The sequence below is a fragment of the Eleginops maclovinus genome, chromosome 11 (genome assembly GCF_036324505.1).
Source record: "Eleginops maclovinus isolate JMC-PN-2008 ecotype Puerto Natales chromosome 11, JC_Emac_rtc_rv5, whole genome shotgun sequence".
In the NCBI taxonomy this organism is placed as follows: domain Eukaryota; kingdom Metazoa; phylum Chordata; class Actinopteri; order Perciformes; family Eleginopidae; genus Eleginops; species Eleginops maclovinus.
In genome coordinates, this window is record NC_086359.1 from 3,638,131 (window position 1) to 3,659,218 (window position 21,088).

General features: G+C 42.8%; 1 protein-coding gene across 1 annotated transcript in view; it reads left to right on the forward strand.

Annotated features, from left to right (window-relative positions):
* The window catches only part of klf8 (Kruppel like factor 8), a 56,850-nt gene extending 36,034 nt beyond the window's left edge, over positions 1 to 20,816 (forward strand). The window contains 5 exon segments of the mRNA XM_063894943.1: positions 8,003 to 8,269; positions 8,370 to 8,604; positions 14,022 to 14,133; positions 15,860 to 15,999; positions 16,637 to 20,816. Coding sequence (XP_063751013.1) covers positions 8,003 to 8,269; positions 8,370 to 8,604; positions 14,022 to 14,133; positions 15,860 to 15,999; positions 16,637 to 16,818 — 936 coding nt within the window. The 3' untranslated portion in view covers positions 16,819 to 20,816.
* The last annotated feature ends 272 nt before the right edge of the window (positions 20,817 to 21,088 follow it).

Consider the following 21,088-nt stretch of genomic DNA (forward strand, 5'->3'; position numbering starts at 1 on the left):
TATATTGAAGCTCTGTTTTTCTACGCCTACACATTCTCTGCTGTATTGTACGACAACAAGTTCAGGCATTTTCTTTCCCGCTGAGGAACAGGAAATTAAGCATTGAGCCAGTTAACCCTTGTGTTGTCCTCCCAGTTTCACTACTTATAGGCTAGAGCGTATAATATACATAATCACCCAAAACCTAATTTCTGAGATAAAAAAGGAAAAAACGTTGAATGATTTTACAAAATTGACGTCCAGAAAAACACAGATGCTATCCATTTAAAGACCTAATGAAAGTGATCCTAATTATACTTTATCCTAACATAAAATATTTTGGAACGGGTCAATTTTGACCCAAGGACAACAGGAAGGTTAAGAGAGGAGTTTTTGGGTACACCGAGACATCTGAACACTGAAGATACTTGATGTTGACTCTAAATTGTCTTTGATTTGTTTCAACATCTTCTTTATTTTATATTTAAAGTCTTTAGCACAAGAGATGCTACTTGGCAGACTTCTGTGTGAACGGATGGGGCATTGCAACACAAGCAGACAGGTTTTCAAACAAGCCCAGTTCAGCCCGGGTCACACAAACAACTTATTTGGAATTGAAACCAAAAGGTAAACAAACCATCAATCGACATGTGTACATTCCTGTGAAGCGTTATTTGGAAAAACGATGGGGATGACGCTCAGTGTGTTGACAGATTCTTTCTTTTGTCCCGAAGCATAGTAGACCGTAATCTAACTCAGAAAGTGTCTAGAGAATGAATCCACGGCCGACTGTTTCTCTAAAGGAAGCTGATGTGTTGCGCGTGTGAAAGTCAACCGACTCCTCTCAATGAAGGATGTTTTTCCAGCTGTTTTGTTTATTAGATTTATAGCTTTTTTACTTATTGCTTTGTCATCAGCAGAGATGTTCTCTTCACAGTGAGAGCCTGCCTTTGATTTCTTTGACATTGCTTCTGAAAAGAGAGGAAACCGTGTGTCGCTCCGGTACAGAGGTCACGCTTCAAGTACTGCGCTTAAAGATACGCTCTGCAATAATTGCTTCACATCTTGTCATGAATTGTTTTTGAGGCATCATCTGAGGACCTGAAAAGCGAGCCTTAAGCTTTGTCAAACTGAACTGATCTGGGAACTGTATCAAGGCTCTTTTTTTTCTAAGCCTACACATTCTCTACTGTATTGTACGACAACAGGTTCAGGCATTTCTTTCCTGCTGAGAAACAGGAAATTAAGCATTAAGCCAGTTAAGAGAGGAGTTTTTGGGTACACCGAGACATCTGAACACTGAAGATACTTGATGTTGACTCTAAATTGTCTTTGATTTGTTTCAACATCTTCTTTATTTTATATTTAAAGTCTTCAGCACAAGAGATGCTACTTGGCAGACTTCTGTGTGAACGGATGGGGCGTTGCAACACAAGCAGACAGGTTTTCAAACAAGCCCAGTTCAGCCCGGGTCACACGAACGACTTATTTGGAATGGAAACCAAAAGGTAAACAAACAAATAAACAATCGACATGTGTACATTCCTGTGAAGCGTTATTTGGAAAAACGATGGGGATGAAGCTCAGTGTGTTGACACATTCTTTCTTTGGCCCGAAGCATAGCAGACCCTAATCTAACATTAGAAAAGGAAAGGAAGAAGCGATTTATGGACTATTTTGGCTTTGTTTTTCATTCTTTATGAAATCCACCTCTACTACTGAAGGTATTGGTGAACTGTTCTGCAAAATGTAGGTGTGGGAATCCCGGTAAAATCCATTTCATGTCCCTTCCGAACAATTTCAGACATTTGTGTTGAACATACAGTTCCGTTGAGCAAGCAGAGATAAGTTCATATGTAGAAATATTGTCTATGGCTATCCTAACATTGTTGAATTAAATCCACATTAAATAAGAGTATATTCGTTGGACTGCAGGGCTTTTCACTCGGTAATGAGCTGCTGGATATCCTCCTTTTAATCACTCATTTCCTGCTATCAGAAAGTCTCTTTCCATTTTCCTTCCTCATTCTTCTCTCAGATCTCAGAGCTTGCAGTTTGCACATACAGCTCCGTTGGGCAAGCAGAGATAAGTTCAGGGTTGCATTGCATGTGTGAAATGGGGCTAAGGTTACTAAGCACCGAGGGAATCAACACTGGCTCCTCGTGTTGGGTAACACCGGTGCTCTGGGATCAGCCCTGCCAACAGGTGGGTGTACGGAGCGAGGGAGGGAGAGGAGTTGGCTGCAGGACAGAGCCGGTTGGAGTTTCCTTGGGTGGGTCAGGCTGTGAGGGGTGGAGCTGTGAGTGTGTTTGTGTGTGTGTGTGTGTGTGTGTGTGTGTGTGTGTGTGTATGTTGAGTAGGGCGGGGCTGCGTGGTTCTCAGTTAATATCTCCCCCAGCTGTTGTTTTTTGCTCTCTGTCTTCATCATCCATATCTGTCTCCACTCCTCAGGCATTAACACACACCACACACACACACACACACACACACACACACACACACACACACACACACACACACACACACACACACACACACACACACACACACACACACACACAGTTATTATAAAACATGCACTAACAAAACACACATTTCCTATTAAATAATCAGAGTTAAGCGGTGTTGAGGACTGAAATCAATGCCAAAGAAGTCTCTCCCATCTTCCTCTTTACCTCCCTCCTCTTCCATCCCTGTAACCTACAGCTGTATTGATTTTCCTTGCAGAAAAGCAGCTGTGACAATGACTGAAATGCCTCTCATGCTTTGAAATGCGGTGGTTTTGATGCATGATGTTGTCTGGCGGCCCTGAGGGAGTTTTCTTTTAATGTGGCAAAAAGTTGGACTCAAATATGAACACGAATTAAGAATTATCACGCTACTGATGACAGTGTTTGCACAAATATGATATAAGTATAAGTACAAGTTACGCAATGTGTCTCGATGTGTAGATATCTCCAGCACTGTCCTGTTTAGGTGCAGAAAGATTGATTGTTAGTGCTCCTGGCGTTTTGGCAGCAACTTTTGGCCCTTTTCCACCAAATACCCAGAAATTAAAAGTCATTTATTCATGTTCTCGTTTGAGTATTCGTTTGATCGTGGATGAAAGCTGTGAATTACATTTAATTATTTGATTAATTAGAAAAAACAGACGTGTGTTTACTTCTTTATCTTTCACTCATTCAGTCTCCCATTTTTAAACTGGTGATTGTTTTAGCAGTGGGGAAAACTCCATGAACGGTATCAACAGGTCATGGAAAATGACTCTTATGAAGGAGACTGTAACACTATGGAGAATTTGAGTCTTAAAAAGGGGATTTCTTAATGGGAGTTTGGTACATCTTTGACTTACTTCTCACCTCGGTACTTGCAGCAGTTCGTCTTTGCATTAACATCGATGGTGAACGTATAAGGGGGCAAAGCTTGTGTTTATTTTAAGTTCATCTCTGCACTCTCTTCCTAATTTTTCTTACTGGAAACGTCACCTCACGAGGAAGGCCTCTTTGGGTAGAGGAACTAGGGCCCATAAACTGAAACTGAACTTGGCTGCTGTGGTCTGTGATAAAGTAATAAGTGATCTATGTGTAAGAGAGATCAAGGTATTGACTGCCAGGGAAATGTGTGTCCAAGAAAAATGGGATCACTTAATGGAAACATCTGTTTACCCCACATGGCAAGTAATGATGAAGCTGTAGAGGTATTTCGCTCCTTCAGGTCCCATTAATTCAACAAAGATGACAAATTTAAACGACGAAATTTGGAGAAAACAGGACAGAGTATTTAAAAAAGGCTTCTCTTTATGATGAAATGATGAACGCTCCAGCTCTACCTCACTGTGTAAACATCCCTCTGGGGGCCAAATAAGGACACAGAAAGCCGAACTGTATCACTTCCGTAAATTACTCATTACTTTTTCTATATGAGACCCAGTGTTTGTACAACATGGTTAAAGTCCTCTCTCTCTTCCCAGCTTTCTCACCGCTGCTCCCCGCTTCCATTAAAGTTAGAGATCACATGAATTAATTGCGAGGCGAAGACTGGGCGACCCATTTTACGGTGGAGCTGTTGAACTGAGACGTGCAGGGGGAGCACGGCTGCAACACGGCTACTCATGTTGCATTCACCACGGTTTACTGTTTGACGGATTGTTGTGACTGTTATTTTATGGCCCTTCTGTCTGACTCACAAAACAATGCAAATGTTACCTCAGGGCAAGTCAAAGGTGAGGATGTACCTTTCAAGTGAAGTTCAGTTTCCTCAGGAGGAAATGGAGACAACAGAGGGTCTTTGTGTTGATATTTAAATGAAGATTGGTGGTGTTTATTGTTAATAGAGAAGGGCTATTGTGTTGTGATCAAAGACAATTACAACATTTGGTTTGGGTAGAAACCTGTGTGCTGATGTTAGTTAGAGTTCATTTAGCTAATGCTTTTATCCAAAGCAAGTTACAATAAGGGCAATAAACCTGCAAACCAACTGAGCAATGGAGATACATAAGTCAGTCTCTGCAATGAAGAAGAAGATTGATCTGCTTGTTAATTGATCGTTAGCAACGTGGCTACCGCTAGCAGCCTCGCTATCATCACCGCCCAAAGCGAGAGAGAGACATTCGTAAGGATCTAGAAACCCTCATTTGAAAGCTGTGATGAAGGCAGAGGTTTTGTAACTTCTGGATTAGAAGAAAGACCTTTTTTTTTTACCTTCTTTGTCTCTGCTATCAACATGGCTATTCATCGAGCGGTGAACGTTACTCTGGTTGTCCGATAGCTTCAGTAAGCTATCAGTGGCCTCTTAGGGAAAGGCTATAGTGACTGGGGCTTTTATTGTGAAAGGGAATTGCATCCTGAAACCTTAAGGCAACCAACGAACCACATATGTAGGAATATTGTCTATACTATAGACTCTATAGCTATCCTCACGTTCTTTAGTTAAATCCACATTAAATAAGAGTATATTCGATGGACTGTAGGGCTTTTCACTCGGTAATGAGCTGCTGGATGTCCTCCTTTTAATCACCCATGTCCTGCTATCAGAAAGTCTCTCTTTCCATTTCTCTTCCTCATTCTTCTCTCAGATCTCAGAGCTTGCAGAAGTCCAAGGGAGGCTTTTCTCTCTCTTTTTCACCCTCTCAGCCCCTTTTCTTTTGGGGATTTTTGCAAAGAATTGTGGGTTTTTTAATCTGAGGAACCGTGAAAAATGAAGCTGAGGGGAAGAAAAAAACCCCAGATGAAATGGAGGAATACTGGGAGGGAGTGGGTGGAAATGGAGCCGAGAAGAAGGGTGAGGCGGAAAGAAACAAGGGTGTGGTTGATGTGAGGGGGAGGAGGAAAAGGTGAAAGGGGGTGTGGTCATGAGATGGAGAGAGAACATGAAGAGGTGGGGGGGGGGGGGGTCGAAGTGATGGAAAGATGAACGGACTGGGAGGAGGGTGGGGGAACGAGTGAAAAGTCAGCTGATAGCTCCCAGTTTCCATGGCAACTGAAGGCCTTTCCCCCACCCACTCTCTTTCACTCTTTTTCTCTGGCTCATCCGCTCCCTCACTTCTTTCACACTTCATTTTCTTTTCAGTGTTTTATTTCTTTTTTGGGACTGGGGGGGCTGTCTTTATAATCTTGCTGATCCTCCCTTTCATTTCCTTCTCCTCTGTCCTTTCCTATTGGCTGATTCCTCCTCACCTCGGCCAAGTTTGGTGCAGTTTGTCTTGCATGTGGCTTCCTCTCTCCTTTCCTTATTGCCTATTAAAGCTCCGGAATTTCCTCCTTAACTCAACCAGGTTTGGTGCTGGTGTTGTTTTATGTCATGTGTCACGTTGAGGGTTTTCTTGGACACATAAAGAAGAGCTTGTTCTTTTAAGGATGTTTTATTTGGGTGTTTTCCCACTTTATGATGCAGTACAGGTTGGAGTCCTACAATCCAGAAATGAGTGTAACGTTTGCTTTTTAGTTTTGGCAATTGCTTTTACGGTGGTAATAAGTGTGGATAATGCTTCTGAACGAGGATTTTAAATATACGTTTGACACAGATTTCGATTCTTTGCAAAACTCCTATTGATGATCCCATTTCTTGACGAAGGGGGCCTCTTGTGATGCCAACTTCGGGATCAGACTTAAAAAATATGTCACAAATGCCTCACACAATAGGCTCCCTTAGTCTAAAAGTCCTTCTTAAAAAGATCCATGATGTAATGATAGTGGACTGCAGGATGGTGTTTAATGTTTGCGCCTCCAGCCCGGGCTGCAGCCGAACTGTGCGACCCGATAAAAGGGCGTAGCGTTGTCTCCACCCTCTCAGCAGAACTGGATGGAGGCCAACTCCTGGACTGCTGCTCTCTCTCTCTCTCTCTCTCTCTCTCTCTCTCTCTCTCTCTCTCTCTCTCCCTCTCCCTCTCCTCTCCTCTCTCTCTCTCTCTCTCTCTCTCTCTCTCTCTCTCTCTCTCTCTCTCTTAATCAGTACCAGTCTCTTTCTATACCCAGCAGCCCCCTCTCTCTCTCTCTCTCCCCCCCTGAGTCCCACACAGCATCCATTGTTCTGTGTGCGGAGCAGCTGAGCCCTGGGTGGCTGTTGAGGCGATCGGGGTGCTCTGAGAAAAAAATCTAGGGTGTGATATGAGAACGCCTGACGCCTCAGCTGCAGAGGAAGCTCAGTTTCGCTGCAGCTCAACTCAAAAATGCTTCTTTTTTTTATGCAACTCTTCACAAACTGCTGCTATAGCTGTCGATTTCATCCATAGATCCAGTTTGCTGCCACAAAGTGTAATCTTTAGCTTTCCCTGGCAGCACTGTAGGCTTTGTGAAGGAATGCTTTGAACCAAAGTGCGCCCTGGGAGTTGTAGTTAACATATCTTTTCTCAAGCTGTTTCATAGACTAACACTTTTGACTTTTTCAATACAAGGAATATGCAAATAAAAGACAGAATCATGCACAGAACATGCCCTGAAGACAAGGATTCCAAGAAGTGTTCAAGCAAAGATAGATCAAGAGTGACATCTCAAATAAAATGTTACAACACATTTTAACCCGAAATGATGTGGTGTTATGTTTCTAAGAATTCACACACATCCCGAGTAACCCAGTAACCTCCTGTATATGACAGCGCCGTGCAGAGGCTCCTCTAACATGTTATTAATCACAAACTGTGACGTGATGTTACCGGTATCACATATTATTTAGCCCAGTTAAACAGAGCATGAGTAGTGTAACACTTCAGAGACAGTAATAATGTAATGTAACTTATTACTTTAAAAAGACAGTAATAAGTAATATGTACTGTTTGACATTTTGGAAGTAACTTGCCCAACGATGTTATTTATAAAGCTTATGGAGTGTTTCTTGTCCATCCAAACCAGGAAGTCCTCGTGACATCTGAAATAACTCCATGTTCTTTGCACCTCTATGGTAAATATGAATGTCAGCGTTACCACAGAGTGACGGCCATGTAACGACCATGTGACAGGAGTTTAAATAAGAAGCCCTTAGCTGCTGTGTTTCTTTCAGCTAAATTCAATAAAACTAATGAGATAATCTCTGTTTTCGTGGCTCCTGCTGGCTTTTGAAACTCTCGAGCAGCATGCACTGGCATACTTCACTTAACTGTGATCACATTAGTGTAATTAATATATCATTGGTAGGAGTCCTGTGTTGTCCTGAAGGTCTGATTGAGTTGAGCATATCATTTGACTTGGCAAAGGTCAGGAGTAAAAGTAATAATGAGTTACCAGCAGGTATCCAATAATAATACTTAGACTTTTGAAAACAAGTTCAGGAGCAAAAAAAGCTTCAAAATAAGGGAAATATACATTAAAATTAAGCATTAATAGGAAACATATGTCATAAACAGGCATTAGCACGACTCTTATTGCATCATATTAATGTAACTATCTTTCAGGGACTTTTCTGTCCTGATTGCTCGATAAAAACTGGTATTTTCTTGTATTTTAACAAATGTTTCCGTGCAATTGTTCTCATCCCGAGGCAAAATCAGCTTTCTAAACTTCTCTTATGTCCCTCCGGTGTCCCCTGCAGGCGGGCGAAGGTGAAGACTGCACGCAGACGATAGACCTGAAGGTGAAGACGGAGCCGGTGTATAAGTTGGAGCCCTCTTCGCCCGAACCGTCCCCCGCCGAGGACCAGACCGAACCCGTGGACCTGTCGCTCAACAAGCCCCGCTCCTCCTCGCTCCCCTCCTCCACGACGGGCACCACGATGAATCCTGCGCCCAGCAGCCTGGTGACCCAACCCGGGCTGTCGGCTACACCCGTCCCCTCTGCGATACAGTCCATCGGCTCCATGGTAAACACCGGATTCATTTCTATTCTAGATATATATTTTGATTTAACCTTAAAGCTGTTACGCAAAAGAGCTAATAATCTTCTTCTTCCTCCCCCTCCAGGTCCTCTCTCCAGGCTCCATTTTGGCCACTCAGGGCGCCGGGGGTCAGCAGATCCTCCACGTCATCCACACGATCCCCTCCGTGAGCATGCCCAGCAAGGTGGGCCAGCTGCAGACCATCCCGGTGGTGGTGCAGTCGCTTCCCGTCGTCTACACCACCATGACGACTGACAGCGTCGGCACGGCAGCCATCACCGTGCCGCTCATAGGCAGCGACGGCCGCTCAGAAGGATCTGGTGAGTGTTGCCGTGAAGTCTTCCAGTAAAACCCTTTCCTACGTCTGGCTTTTGCCTCATTTTCGTGACAAAGAACAGAAATTTGTCGTGGTATTTATCGGCTCCAGCTCTCATCGACAGTGATAGAGAAATGAAACCAAGATGAGTAAATAATAATTCAAATCAACAGGGATTTAGACACTTATTTTAATGCATTAACCAGGCGAATTTTAGACAATAAGTCTTGGAAAGTCATTGAAAAGTCCATGAATTTGATGTTTAAGAAGGTTTTGGAATCCTAATTTCTTTGACAAAGGAAGTGCAGTCAAATCTGAAGTCTTGTTTGGTCCTTTAAATTCACAAAAAATGACTTTAATCCTATAATAATACTTAAAAACTACAATTACTACCTAATTCAAGCTGCTTGAGGCATTAGTTCTTCTGTGTCGACCTTACTTTACCAGTTAAGCAAATGTAAACAAAGCTTCAAACCCTGTTGGAAGAAGTCACAGTGGAACAGAACCAAAGAGCATATTTCTTCCTCTAATGTCATTCAGACAGGATGTTGGGAGTGGTTGTTGTTAAAAATCATGTAAAGCAATATCATTCAGGAAAAGGAGGGAGGATGTGAGATGGTTGTGTTATTTCCAGACCTCTCCTTTTCCAATATTTTTTATTTCTATCTCTGACTGACACACATTGCTCCTCCATGGATCTGTCTCTCTGTTATTTGCAGGGCGCTCTCGGCCTCAGAAGAGTTACTGTATGTGTGTGTTGAAGGACGGTTGGTTTAATGATACGTTGATACTATCTTTGTTATCCTGGAAGCCGTCCATGTGTTGACAGATGAGGAAACTTGCCGACTTTCTGCAAAATAAAAGTGAAAGTCATTGCTGTTCCAGATTGAAATGCACCTGTCAACATCTCAACAGCTGACTCTCTGTCATAAATCACAATGGGAACACACACCAGGTTGCTGAGTAACTATCTGACCTTACTTTAGTTTCACCTGAGCTTGAACTCAAACACTCTTAAAGTGCTTTGACCTTTTAACGACACTGAGACTCCCCAGTGTGCATTGTCACGCTGTCACCAAGTCAGTCTTAACCACTTGAATGCACTCGATTAGTGTTGACAAACTGCTAACAGAGGAGGCGTAATCAATCCCTGAGTAAACACGACGGGACCCTCTACATTTGCTCAGGCTAGCTGGCAGAACAGGCCTTTACCCGTGTGACAAACTGCAGTAAAGTCCGTCTGTAAAGTTGGCTGTTTAGTTCACCTTGGTTTCTGATCCAGGGCAGTATGGCCTCCGTGCAGGAATGTAAACTATGGAGGAAGTGACTCTTGGAAAATGTACATAAGAATCTCCAGCACACACAGAGGGGCCTGAGGATGCTTTCACTGCTTTACATCATCAGTGTGACAGCTTCTTCTACTTCAGAGTATAACAATTTCACAATTTGGGATCTAAACTATTGATACCAGCCATTTAAAGGACTCATTTCTTTACTTCTGGGAAATAGGGACATCACTATGTAACACTAGCCCTTCTATTGGTTAGCGCTCCAACACATTTTGCATGATAGGCTTAGAGGCGGGACGTCTCCAATCACAACAGACCAATCAGAGCAGACTGGGCTCTGCTTTCAGACAGAGGTTGTGCTGCAGCACAGGCAGTATGAGAACAATAAAGAGCTTTTTGAACATTAAAGCATGGAGACATGTCCCAGGAGAGACACTACATACTGATATACACCTGAACATCAGCAGGAGAGGACTCTTTAAAGTAGAGACACTACATACTGATATACACCTGAACATCAGCAGGAGAGGACTCTTTAAAGTAGAGACACTACATACTGATATACACCTGAACATCAGCAGGAGAGGACTCTTTAAAGTAGAGACACTACATACTGATATACACCTGAACATCAGCAGGAGAGGACTCTTTAAAGTAGAGACACTACATACTGATATACACCTGAACATCAGCAGGAAGGGACTCTTTAAAGTAGAGACGCTACATACTGATATACACCTGAACATCAGCAGGAGAGGACTCTTTAAAGTAGAGACTCTACATACTGATATACACCTGAACATCAGCAGGAGAGGACTCTTTTAAGTAGAGACGCTACATACTGATATACACCTGAACATCAGCAGGACAGGACTCTTTAAAGTAGAGACGCTACATACTGATATACTGTACACCTGAACATCAGCAGGAGAGGACTCTTTAAAGTAGAGACGCTACATACTGATATACTGTACACCTGAACATCAGCATAAAATGTCCTCTTTAATTGGGCATTGTAGATAGAGGTGCCTGTTCTTTGAGCCGATATAGATATTGTTCTTTGTTCTGCATGTCAAAGTGCTGTTCAACACTGAAGCAGAAACAAAGAGTGAAGATGTGAGCCTGACATGGGAGTGAGTGAAGGGGGAGAACAGGGGAGACAGGAACTTTGATATTTTCTGTTTCCTCCTGTACCTGCGAAACGAAACAAGAAGGGGGCTGCATGACGTTAGCTGTTCCTGCGGTGCTGTGTGGGAGGAGAGAGGAGGGAGGGAGGGGGAGGGGAGGGAGTGGGGATAGGTAGACGCTGATGGAGGAAAGGCGGCAGACTGGGTGGGGGCGGGATGTAGGGGTGAGGAGGAGAGGTTGAAGGGGTCGAGAGAAGAGGAGATGGGCTGTTCTGCCTTTGAAAAAGCAGTGTGTGGGGGTGGGGGGGGGGCTTGATTGTCCCCAGAAACAAAGAACACTGCTCTAGCTGTGTGTGACCCCCTCCATACCAACACACACACTCCACCCAAATTCCTTGCGTCACCCCCTACACCCGCCTCACCCCTCCTCGCTCTCTCCAGGCTCGCTGGACTTTGAACCTTATGGGCCAAATTCCTGCAGGGGGGGGGGGGGATTAGACCAGAATTTAATATAGAAGTACTCAGGTCTTGTACTTGAGTAAAAGTTGAAGTACTCAGATCTTGTACTTGAGTAAAGTAGGAGTACTCAGATCTTGTACTTGAGTAAAAGTAGAAGTACTCAGGTCTTGTACTTGAGTAAAAGTAGAAGTACTCAGGTCTTGTACTTGAGTAAAGTAGAAGTACTCAGGCCTTGTACTTGAGTAAAGTAGAAGTACTCAGATCTTGTACTTGAGTAAAAGTAGAAGTACTCAGGCCTTGTACTTGAGTAAAGTAGAAGTACTCAGATCTTGTACTTGAGTAAAGTAGAAGTACTCAGGTCTTGTACTTGAGTAAAAGTAGAAGTACTCAGGTCTTGTACTTGAGTAAAGTAGAAGTACTCAGATCTTGTACTTGAGTAAAGTAGAAGTACTCAGATCTTGTACTTGAGTAAAGTAGAAGTACTCAGGTCTTGTACTTGAGTAAAGTAGAAGTACCAGAGTGTATGAATACTCTGTCACAGTAAAAGTATTCTAAATGTTCCTCCAGTGAAAGTAGAAAGTACTCTCCTCTAAATGTACTTAAAGTAGCGACAGTAAAAGTAGTCATTGTCTGATTGGTCCATTTCAGAATAATATCTCTGATATGTTTTATAATGATTGATCATTAAAGTGTTCTCAGAGCTGGTAAAGGTGCAGCTAGTTTGAATGGCTTTGTATACTGCAGGGTAGCTGCTGGATTTACTGCAGGTGAACTAAAGTCTGATTTAAGGGAGATTATATTTACCATCATTAATCCTAATCTGCCCGGCAACTAAAGGGATTAAATCAAAATTGTACTTAAGTAAAGTTCTTGAGTTAATATACTTAGTTACTTTACACCTCTGTTCTTTGTTTGCTTGAGATGTGTTCTTTGATTTCTGAAGAAGAGAGTGAAACAGGGGGAGAGTGAGGGAGTGGAGAGGGGGGGAGAAAGTATGACAGACTAACTGAATTATAGCTGCTCTCTGATCCAGACACAGATCATCTGACCGCAGCGGACATGATGTTTGCAGACATATCACAATTCATCCAACCAAGTAAATCAATATTATATGATGGAGATAATATGATATACATTCTCACCTCATTTCCACTGATAGCAGTAATCATATTACCAAATAGATCATTACAGGAATTACATTTCAGACGCTATGTCAGGAATGTTAACGAGGAATGACTAGTTAACGTAATGTGGAATAAATGTTTAAATATAATCAGGGTTTGGATGTAATGGGATTACTTAACACATATTGTTAATGCAAAAATTGAATATATTATGTCAAGCTTATACTTGAATAGTTTGCAATGAGATCATACTTAGTGTCACTTGATTACAGTTTTGATTAGATCTTTAAAATTTGGCAAATTATTTTGTAATATCTATTGTTTTCTATAGTTTCCCAGTTTAAAAAATAATATTTACAATGCATTTCATTTGCATTCAAATGTTCAAAGAGCCAAAACAACTCAGGTTTTTTAGGGTTAAGGTTTATTATATTTATTAAACTGTGATGTTTTTAATTGTTTAATTTGAGCTGATTCAAAATGTCCTGATTTTTCTGAAATCCAATCCGATTGCGTTAGTTATTACAAAATAATACCTTGTGATGTGCATTCAGTAACATATCACAATCCCTGGATATAATAGCATTGGATGTTAAAATATAATAACTTAAAACTCAGAGACACATGAAGTCATTCGATCCATTGTGTGTATAAAACTGTAGATTTAAAGCAGTTTCTTATCTCGTGTAATCTCACTTAGTGACCTGATGTTCCAGCGTTTTCTGCACGTTAGCTTCAGGTAATTTCATTTTCCAAAATCCCAACACACTCAAACCTCTGCTTTGAAATGTTCCTTGGTGAAAAAGCTTGCCTAAACTCAAGGACGACCAGCAGAAGCTCCTGATCGCCTCCAGTGATTTGTCTTTTGGTTAATTGCTAATTAGCATTGTCTACGAGTTCTGCAGAGTGTGTTTCATAAACATCTGTTCACACGCTGCCAGCCCCCCCCCCCACCCCCCACCCCGCTCTGACATTGTTAAAGGTTGTCGAAAAACAAGAAAGAGAAAAAAGAGAAGCGCTGTCCAGACACGGAAGACTTTCTGCCTGTTAACAGAAAAGTTAGAGGTAGAAACAAGGAGTCCAGACATTTCCAGAAGGGGCCATGTCAGCCAAGCACACACACACACACACACACACACACACACACACACACACACACACACACACACACACACACACACACACACTTGGAGCTTTGTCTTGCTAAATTGCTGGAATCTCTGTTAAGAAGCTATTAACCCCCTGCTGTTTTTCTTTCCCCTTCATTCTTCTCACTTCTGCTCCCTCCATCTCCTAATTTCATTCCCTGATTTATCTCTGTCTCTGGGATTCTCATTCTCTCCATTTCCTTCTCCTTTGTTTATACCTCCATCCTGTCTTCTCTCTCTCTCTCTCTCTCTCTCTCTCTCTCTCTCTCTGCAGTTCGTATTAAGCCAGGTTCCACGTCTCCGGTGGAGTTTCAGAGTGACAGCGATGCAGAGAGCGGCACAGAGTCGGGGTCGGCCTCCCTCAGCGCCCAGAGCCTCGACGCAGGGTGAGTCCGCGCCACAAATGACTTTATTCAGGGACACTTTCACTTCAAAATGTTCCCACATCTGAGAGAAATACATCCCTGCAGAGTGGGACACACTGACACACGTATGAGGTTGATAATGAGGGTTGAGTAGGGAGGATTTAAGGGCTGTATCTGAGTATATTTACACAAAAGTATCCTAAATTAAATGGAAATGTGGGGAATTGAAGGCATTAACTTAGGACTGCAGATGAGACAAACCCCCCCTTGCCCCCATATTAAGGCTATCCTGTAATATTTGTTAGATTGTTGTGTATTCTACCTCTGCCTTGGAACATTAAATCAGTCGTTACCTGGGCCCGAATGTTTGAATGTGTTGCTAAATAAAACTGCTGCGATTGGAAATTGGGTTAAAATGTGCGACACATCTGTATGAAACCCTGACTTCTGCCAGCTAAGGTCGTTAAAGAGACGCCTGCAGGACATGAATACAACACACCACGCATGATGTCATCTCACTCCAGAGTCCATGATGGGAGTTGACAGGGCCAGCATGAGAGAGGCTAAATGCACAGCAGGGGCTTCTGGGAAATGTGGTCTTTGTGCGGATCACCTTTCTCCCCTGCAGAGTAATCACATTACTGTGGCGCTGCCCGACTGGACACTTATATAACCTTATGTAACCCTCTGTACAGCAGCACACACCGGAGACGCCCTGGCTGTATCATACTGTGTGTGTGTGTGTGTGTGTGTGTGTGTGTGTGTGTGTGTGTGTGTGTGTGTGTGTGTGTGTGTGTGTGTGTGTGTGTGTGTGTGTGTGGTTGTGTGGTTGTGTGTTCAGTACAAATTGACGACTTTTGTTACTTTCAAGTGAAGTGTGGACTTTTAAAAGGATGTTACTTGTAAGGCTCAAGGCTGCAGAGTGAAGGTTACTGTGCCTGTGTAGTCACGCACAACAGTAACACGTGTGTGTGTGTGTGTGTGTGTGTGTGTGTGTGTGTGTGTGTGTGTGTGTGTGTGTGTGTGTATGTGTGTGTGTGTGTGTGTGTGTGTGTGTGTGTGTGTGTGTGTGTGTGTGTTTGTGTGTCCAGGGTGTTTATTAGTAAATCAGGACAGAGCTCCAGCCACACCCAGTAGGCGAGGCTGCTGACTGTAACTGAAATCCAGGGTGTGGACGCAGACGGTTCGCTCTTGTGTGTGTGTGTGTGTGTGTGTGTGTGTGTGTGTGTGTGTGTGTGTGTGTGTGTGTGTGTGTGTGTGTGTGTGTGTGTGTGTGTGTGTGTGTGTGTGTGTGTGTGTGTGTGTGTGTGTGTGTGTGTGTGTTGCTGGGCAGGGCTCTTAGATGTAGACATGGTTGCGCAATGCACTTTACCGTCACACTTCCTCGTAAAACGGCAATTAAGAAACAGAGAGGGTTTCTCTTCTCCTTGTCCACTTTTATCTACATCATATGTTTGTGAAATTGTGTAATCATATTTAAATCAGAACATCACAGAACAAACAATGTAATCATTGACAGCAGAATTTAGAGGGGGGGGGATCTGGTTTCATTCTCTCTTTCATTGGTATGAGGAAAGAAGGAGTTAAGAAATGTGAGAGATAAGGTATGAAGGCGGAAAGGAGTCTGACTCTCTGACGCCCCCCTGTGGCACAAACACACCTTCAGAATTGGGTGGCATTTCTTTACAGTTTCTAGTGTCTGTATTAAACCTCTGTTCAGCGTCACTGACTCCTGCTCCCCCCTCAGGTCGGTGATGGACTTAGAGCCCGTGGATCCAGACTCTCCGGACATCAAGAGGAGGCGGATCCACATGTGTGATTATGAAGGCTGCAAAAAAGTTTACACCAAGAGCTCCCACCTCAAAGCCCACCGGAGGATACACACAGGTGAGAAACAACCCAATCTGTCCAGGGTTGAAGGAGCAGTTCACCCCTAAAATAACATCACTGACATTATATTATATTATGAAATGCTCTAAACTCAAAACCTGCAGGTACGTTTCATTATATTAAGCCTAGTTTCAAATAAGCTAAACTTCAATCAAAGAGTGTGAATGTTTCTGCTGGTATATTCATTTTCTGGTATACATACGGAGAATTTAACCCTTTTAAAGGTCCACCGTTTCAAAAGCAATAATGTTGTTTGCTTGCCTAAAAAAAAAAATGCTACAAAATTGTGTTGCTGTTCTTATTATTCTCAGGTAACACAACCTGAGAAAATGCTTGATAATTAAGTAAAAGTAAGAAAAAATTACAAAATAGAAAACAGGAATTAAAAACAATTAATTGTAATAACAATAAATACTCATAAATAATAAGGCTAAAGGCTTTTGTTTAGTCTTATAATAAAAAGAAACCGCTGGGAATTCTGGGAAATGTAGTTCAAACCTAACCGAAGCAGGACGTTTTTCCCCAGTAAGTCCGTCATGCATTTTTCTTTCCACCAGTATCCCTCTTTTTGTTACCTCCTCCCTTGCTGTCCTCTCTCCTAACTCGTCTCCTTGTCTCCTGCCCCCCCCCCAAGGAGAGAAACCCTACCACTGCACCTGGGAGGGCTGCACCTGGCGCTTCGCCCGCTCCGACGAGCTCACCCGACATTTCCGCAAGCACACGGGAATCAAACCTTTCCGCTGCACCGAGTGCGACCGCTCCTTCTCCCGGTCCGACCACCTGTCCCTGCACCGCCGCCGCCACGTCATGATGTGAACTCTGACCCCCCCACCCCCCACCCCCCACCCCCCACAAAGTCCCTCACAGCACATCTTGTACCAGTGCCCCCCCCCCTCCTCCCACCTACTGATAAAAAAACTTCACCTCTGCTGGAGCCTTTGTCAGGATTTTAAGCAGATGGAAAGAGACACAGTACCTCCTCCTCCTCCTCATCCTACTTCCCCTCTTCATCATCATGACATCACAGGAATATCAGGAGTGTGTGTGTGTGTGTGCATTGTGTGTGTGTGTGTGTGCATTGAAGGTTCTCTAATATGTGTGTTTCAACACATCATCATCATCATCATCATCTTCACCGTCCACCCAACACTCCGAGCGTCCTCCATCTCCTCTGAAGGTCATCCATCCAAAGGGGAGGAGGAAGAGGAGGAGTAAAGTGTGATTTGTTTATGAACTGAAACCAGAAGGAGGTCACTTCAGCTGCCTGATCAATATTCATTCTGTACAGATCCAAAATTGGGAAGTTGTGAGAGACGAAATTCCATATTCTTTAAATTTTTGGGAGCAAAAGTGAGAAAGAAAATGCCTCAAATACCGTCCTTCTAACCTCAAGAACTTTACATTTATTTTCAACGATTTAGACTTGAGGAACAATGGCAGAAATATCGATCTTAATCCGGAGCTTTTTGATCAAAGAATTGGACTACAAATACTTCATATATCACTTTTCACCAGACACAGTATTAGAATCCAATTCCTAACCCTCGCTCTGGGATAAATGCTCTCTTAAAGTGCGCAGGAACTATCTGTGTGCAGTAATAAATGACCTCAAACTAAAACATCATTATTTGCAGTAAAAAAAATGTGCAAAAGACACGTTTAATTAATCCAAAACTAAACTGTAAATTGAAGGCTTCCCATACACATTGGACTGTGTGTGTGTGTGTGTGTGTGTGTGTGTGTGATGAGCAGCTGAAGTGACGTCCCTTTTAAACATCTACAAGTACTATACCCCCCTCCCCCTTCTCCCCTCCCCTGGTACAGGGAGCTAGAAGACTGTGAACTTTTTAAAGATTAATTTGTTTTTATTGTATCAATCAAGTTATTGTTATTGCGTGTTCTCCCCCCCCCCCCCAAAAGGTTCTTCTAACAGTATTTGCTTTCTATGCCTCGTCGTTGTTGCTGTGGTCTTATGAAATAAGGCCGTCGATCTTCTTTCTGTTCTCCTTCTTCGCCGGGTTCGGCACTCTTAACAGAACGGCATCCTTTTTAAAAACTGTGTTGTGAGGAAGACGGAGTAGACACACAAGTAGTTTGAGATTACAAAGTAAAACTCTCGCGCAGGGAATAGGGGAGCTTTTGTGAGTGTGAGTGTGTGTGTGTGTGTGTGTGTGTGTGTGTGTGTGTGTGTGTGTGTGTGTGAGCATGTTTTTGAGACAAAACACAGAATCAGAATTTAAGATTTTTACGAGTGTGTGTTCCGGGCACTTCTTTTACCTCCTGCCCGTCGAGCCTTAATAACTGAAGTCAATCTGTAGAGGGCGAACCCAGAACCACTGACCGGACGGCGGGCCGGTCCACCTCCTCACTCACATCCCGTCCGTCCACCAGGACCGACGTTTGCACTGCTGGCTCGTGTGGAAAAGACGTCCTGTTACTTGTTTTTAACCGTTTGGACTCTTGGTGCAGGCTAACTGTCACAGAAAAGGCAAGTAAATATACTTGCACAAAAGAAAGAGGGTGCTCGAGAAAAATAACCGCATGAGTCTTGATAGCGTTGGGAACAGTCGCCCCATGAAACCCCGCTCAAACTCTCACCATGTCCGCCCCGTTTGCACTGGTTTCATGAACTCACAGGGAAACCTGGAGTTAGCGTGGCCGCCGTCTGTCAGTGGTTCTGAGAGAAACCAGGCACTGTGTCGGGCTGCAGGGTCCGTAGTGCCGGAGATTTAAACCTCTCCTCACTAGCATTTCTAACAGGGTGGGGGTTGATTCTCTTTCAAAGCAGTTTTCCAGCCTCAAAAAACTAAAAAGTCCAACAGAGAATCCTCTTTATTGTCTTAAACCTTCTCGACATAACTCCCGTTATATCCCACCTGTGCTGATTTTAAAATCGGATCAGCACGTTTGACATAGTTGGAACAGAATCGAACCTCTAACCCTGGGGGCCCATGTCTTAAAGGGGGCTGCTCTTCGGCTCTGGGCTGAACTTGATTATGCAACAGGACCTCGCTCCAAGCACTAGCTGCTCGTCGTACTGCGGCTCACAAGATCCTCTAAAGGGAGGTCCGGAGGAGGAGAAGCATGTGCCGTTGATCACTGAGCCTCCTCAGAAATCACTCCAACTTGGGAAGTGATGTCTTAATCAGGAGGAGACGGTGATCAATGGAGCACGCTTTTCCAAAATCCTGATCCTTTACAAAACTAAAAGGAAAACCACATGTTGTCATTTCAAAAGCTAGTAAGTGAGAGCATAACGTCACACACCTGACCTTCTACAGTATGAGATGGAGCATGCAATGAACAGGAACAGTGTTATATGTTCTGCACACTGCAAAGAAAACACCTCTATTTGGAGGGATTTGTTGCAGTGTGCAGAGCGATGCAACCTCCTCTGATCATCCCCTCTGCTTCAACTAAAAAAAAGTAACTAAGCACATGTTTCTAGAAGAGTATATGCATTTGATTGCAACTTTCTTTCTTTTGTAAACTGTTGATAAAGACATTAAGGACAATGACAAATAATTAAGATAAATCCAATGTACATAAATGTATATAATCAAAAAGTGCAGAGTAAATGTAACGGGTGAATTTCTATTTTTAACACTGACTAGATAATGTGAAAAATCTTTCTTTCTTCTCCTCTGTTGGTTCGATGAAGTGTGTTTCATCACGTGTTGTTTCTTTTCAGAGACATTCGTTTCGTAGTTTCTTAAAAAAAAGACTTGTCCCCACTTGTGTTGTGCACACTTGTTGCATGGAGAGTAGCCTTCTTGTTTTTCTTATAGTGACGTTGGTGAGCATGTCGGTGTGTGAGACCTGAGGAAAAAGAGTATCAATTAGGGATCCGTTTACTATACTAACAGAGCTTGATATCTTCTGGGTTGGACCTCATTTTAAAATATAAAACTGAGATATATTAAGATTGGGTCAGAAAACTCAAGCTTTTCAGGTCATACAGGGCTAAAAAATCTAAATGTTTTTGTGGGTTTTTTTGCATTTGATTGTCGGGTTTACACGCTCCACACGCTTGACTATGGGAAAGTAACAAAACATATAAAGACATATCCAACGGGTTTGTTCCATTTCAAGGAGCAGAACACACCATCATCTCCTGCAGAAATCCAGTATCCACGATTAAAATATCTCCAATATTTTCCTCCCATGTGGTTTCCAGACATTGAAGGATTAACGTTTGAATTTTCCAAATATTTAAATACATGGATCGCCTTTTTTTTTTCAATTTTAGCATCATTTACCCATGCAGCACATGTTTCTGTACCTGGAAAAAGATTATTTACAAGCACACTGATCTGCTCTGGTGTTTTATTCCCGCACTGAGGCCTCCTGGCTGCTGTTGGAGATGCTGCAGGGAGACTGATGCATGTTTTTCCTGCTTCCTGTTGTTGTTTTGTGCAAGCTCCTGAATGCTCTGTTGAAGCAGGACATCTGTGAACAGACAGTGAGACGTAGAGTTCCCGTCACTGTTTGCGAGTGCCTCCGCTCTCCTCCACCTCTTCTGCAAAAAACCACAAATGTTAAGGTGTTTTCTATTGAATGCAGTAACTTATGGGCCAGTACTATATTTACTCAGTGCAATGCAGTTATCATTATAATAATACAATTATTAATAATATTTGTTTTTCTTTTTTTTTTTGTATTTGTACAGAACAAATGTGTAAAGATCAGTGAGGAAAACGTGAGATTTTTGATACTGTGACTCATAGTGTTTCAAAGTCAGTTTCTCCCTGTACAGTTGTGATTATTCCCCCTTCTTCTTTTATAGAATAAAAAATGTTTTTGGTGCAATTTAACGCCTGCTGTCTCTGTGTTCTTTATCTTCACCTTATCCTCCTGACACCACCAGCCCATTGACAAATGTCCACTCTAGTGGACATTTTGTTCACATGCATCTCCTTTTACTCTTTTGGGCTACTCTATTAATCCCTGTTGCACTGTACAGAGGACATCCTGGGCTTTCCAGTGATATATCGTTGGTTAAAATTGCATGCTGGTAAGTTCCTCTTTCTTTTCAACCAAAATGGCCAGCATGCCAACAACATTTGATCGGAGCAGGACGGGTGTT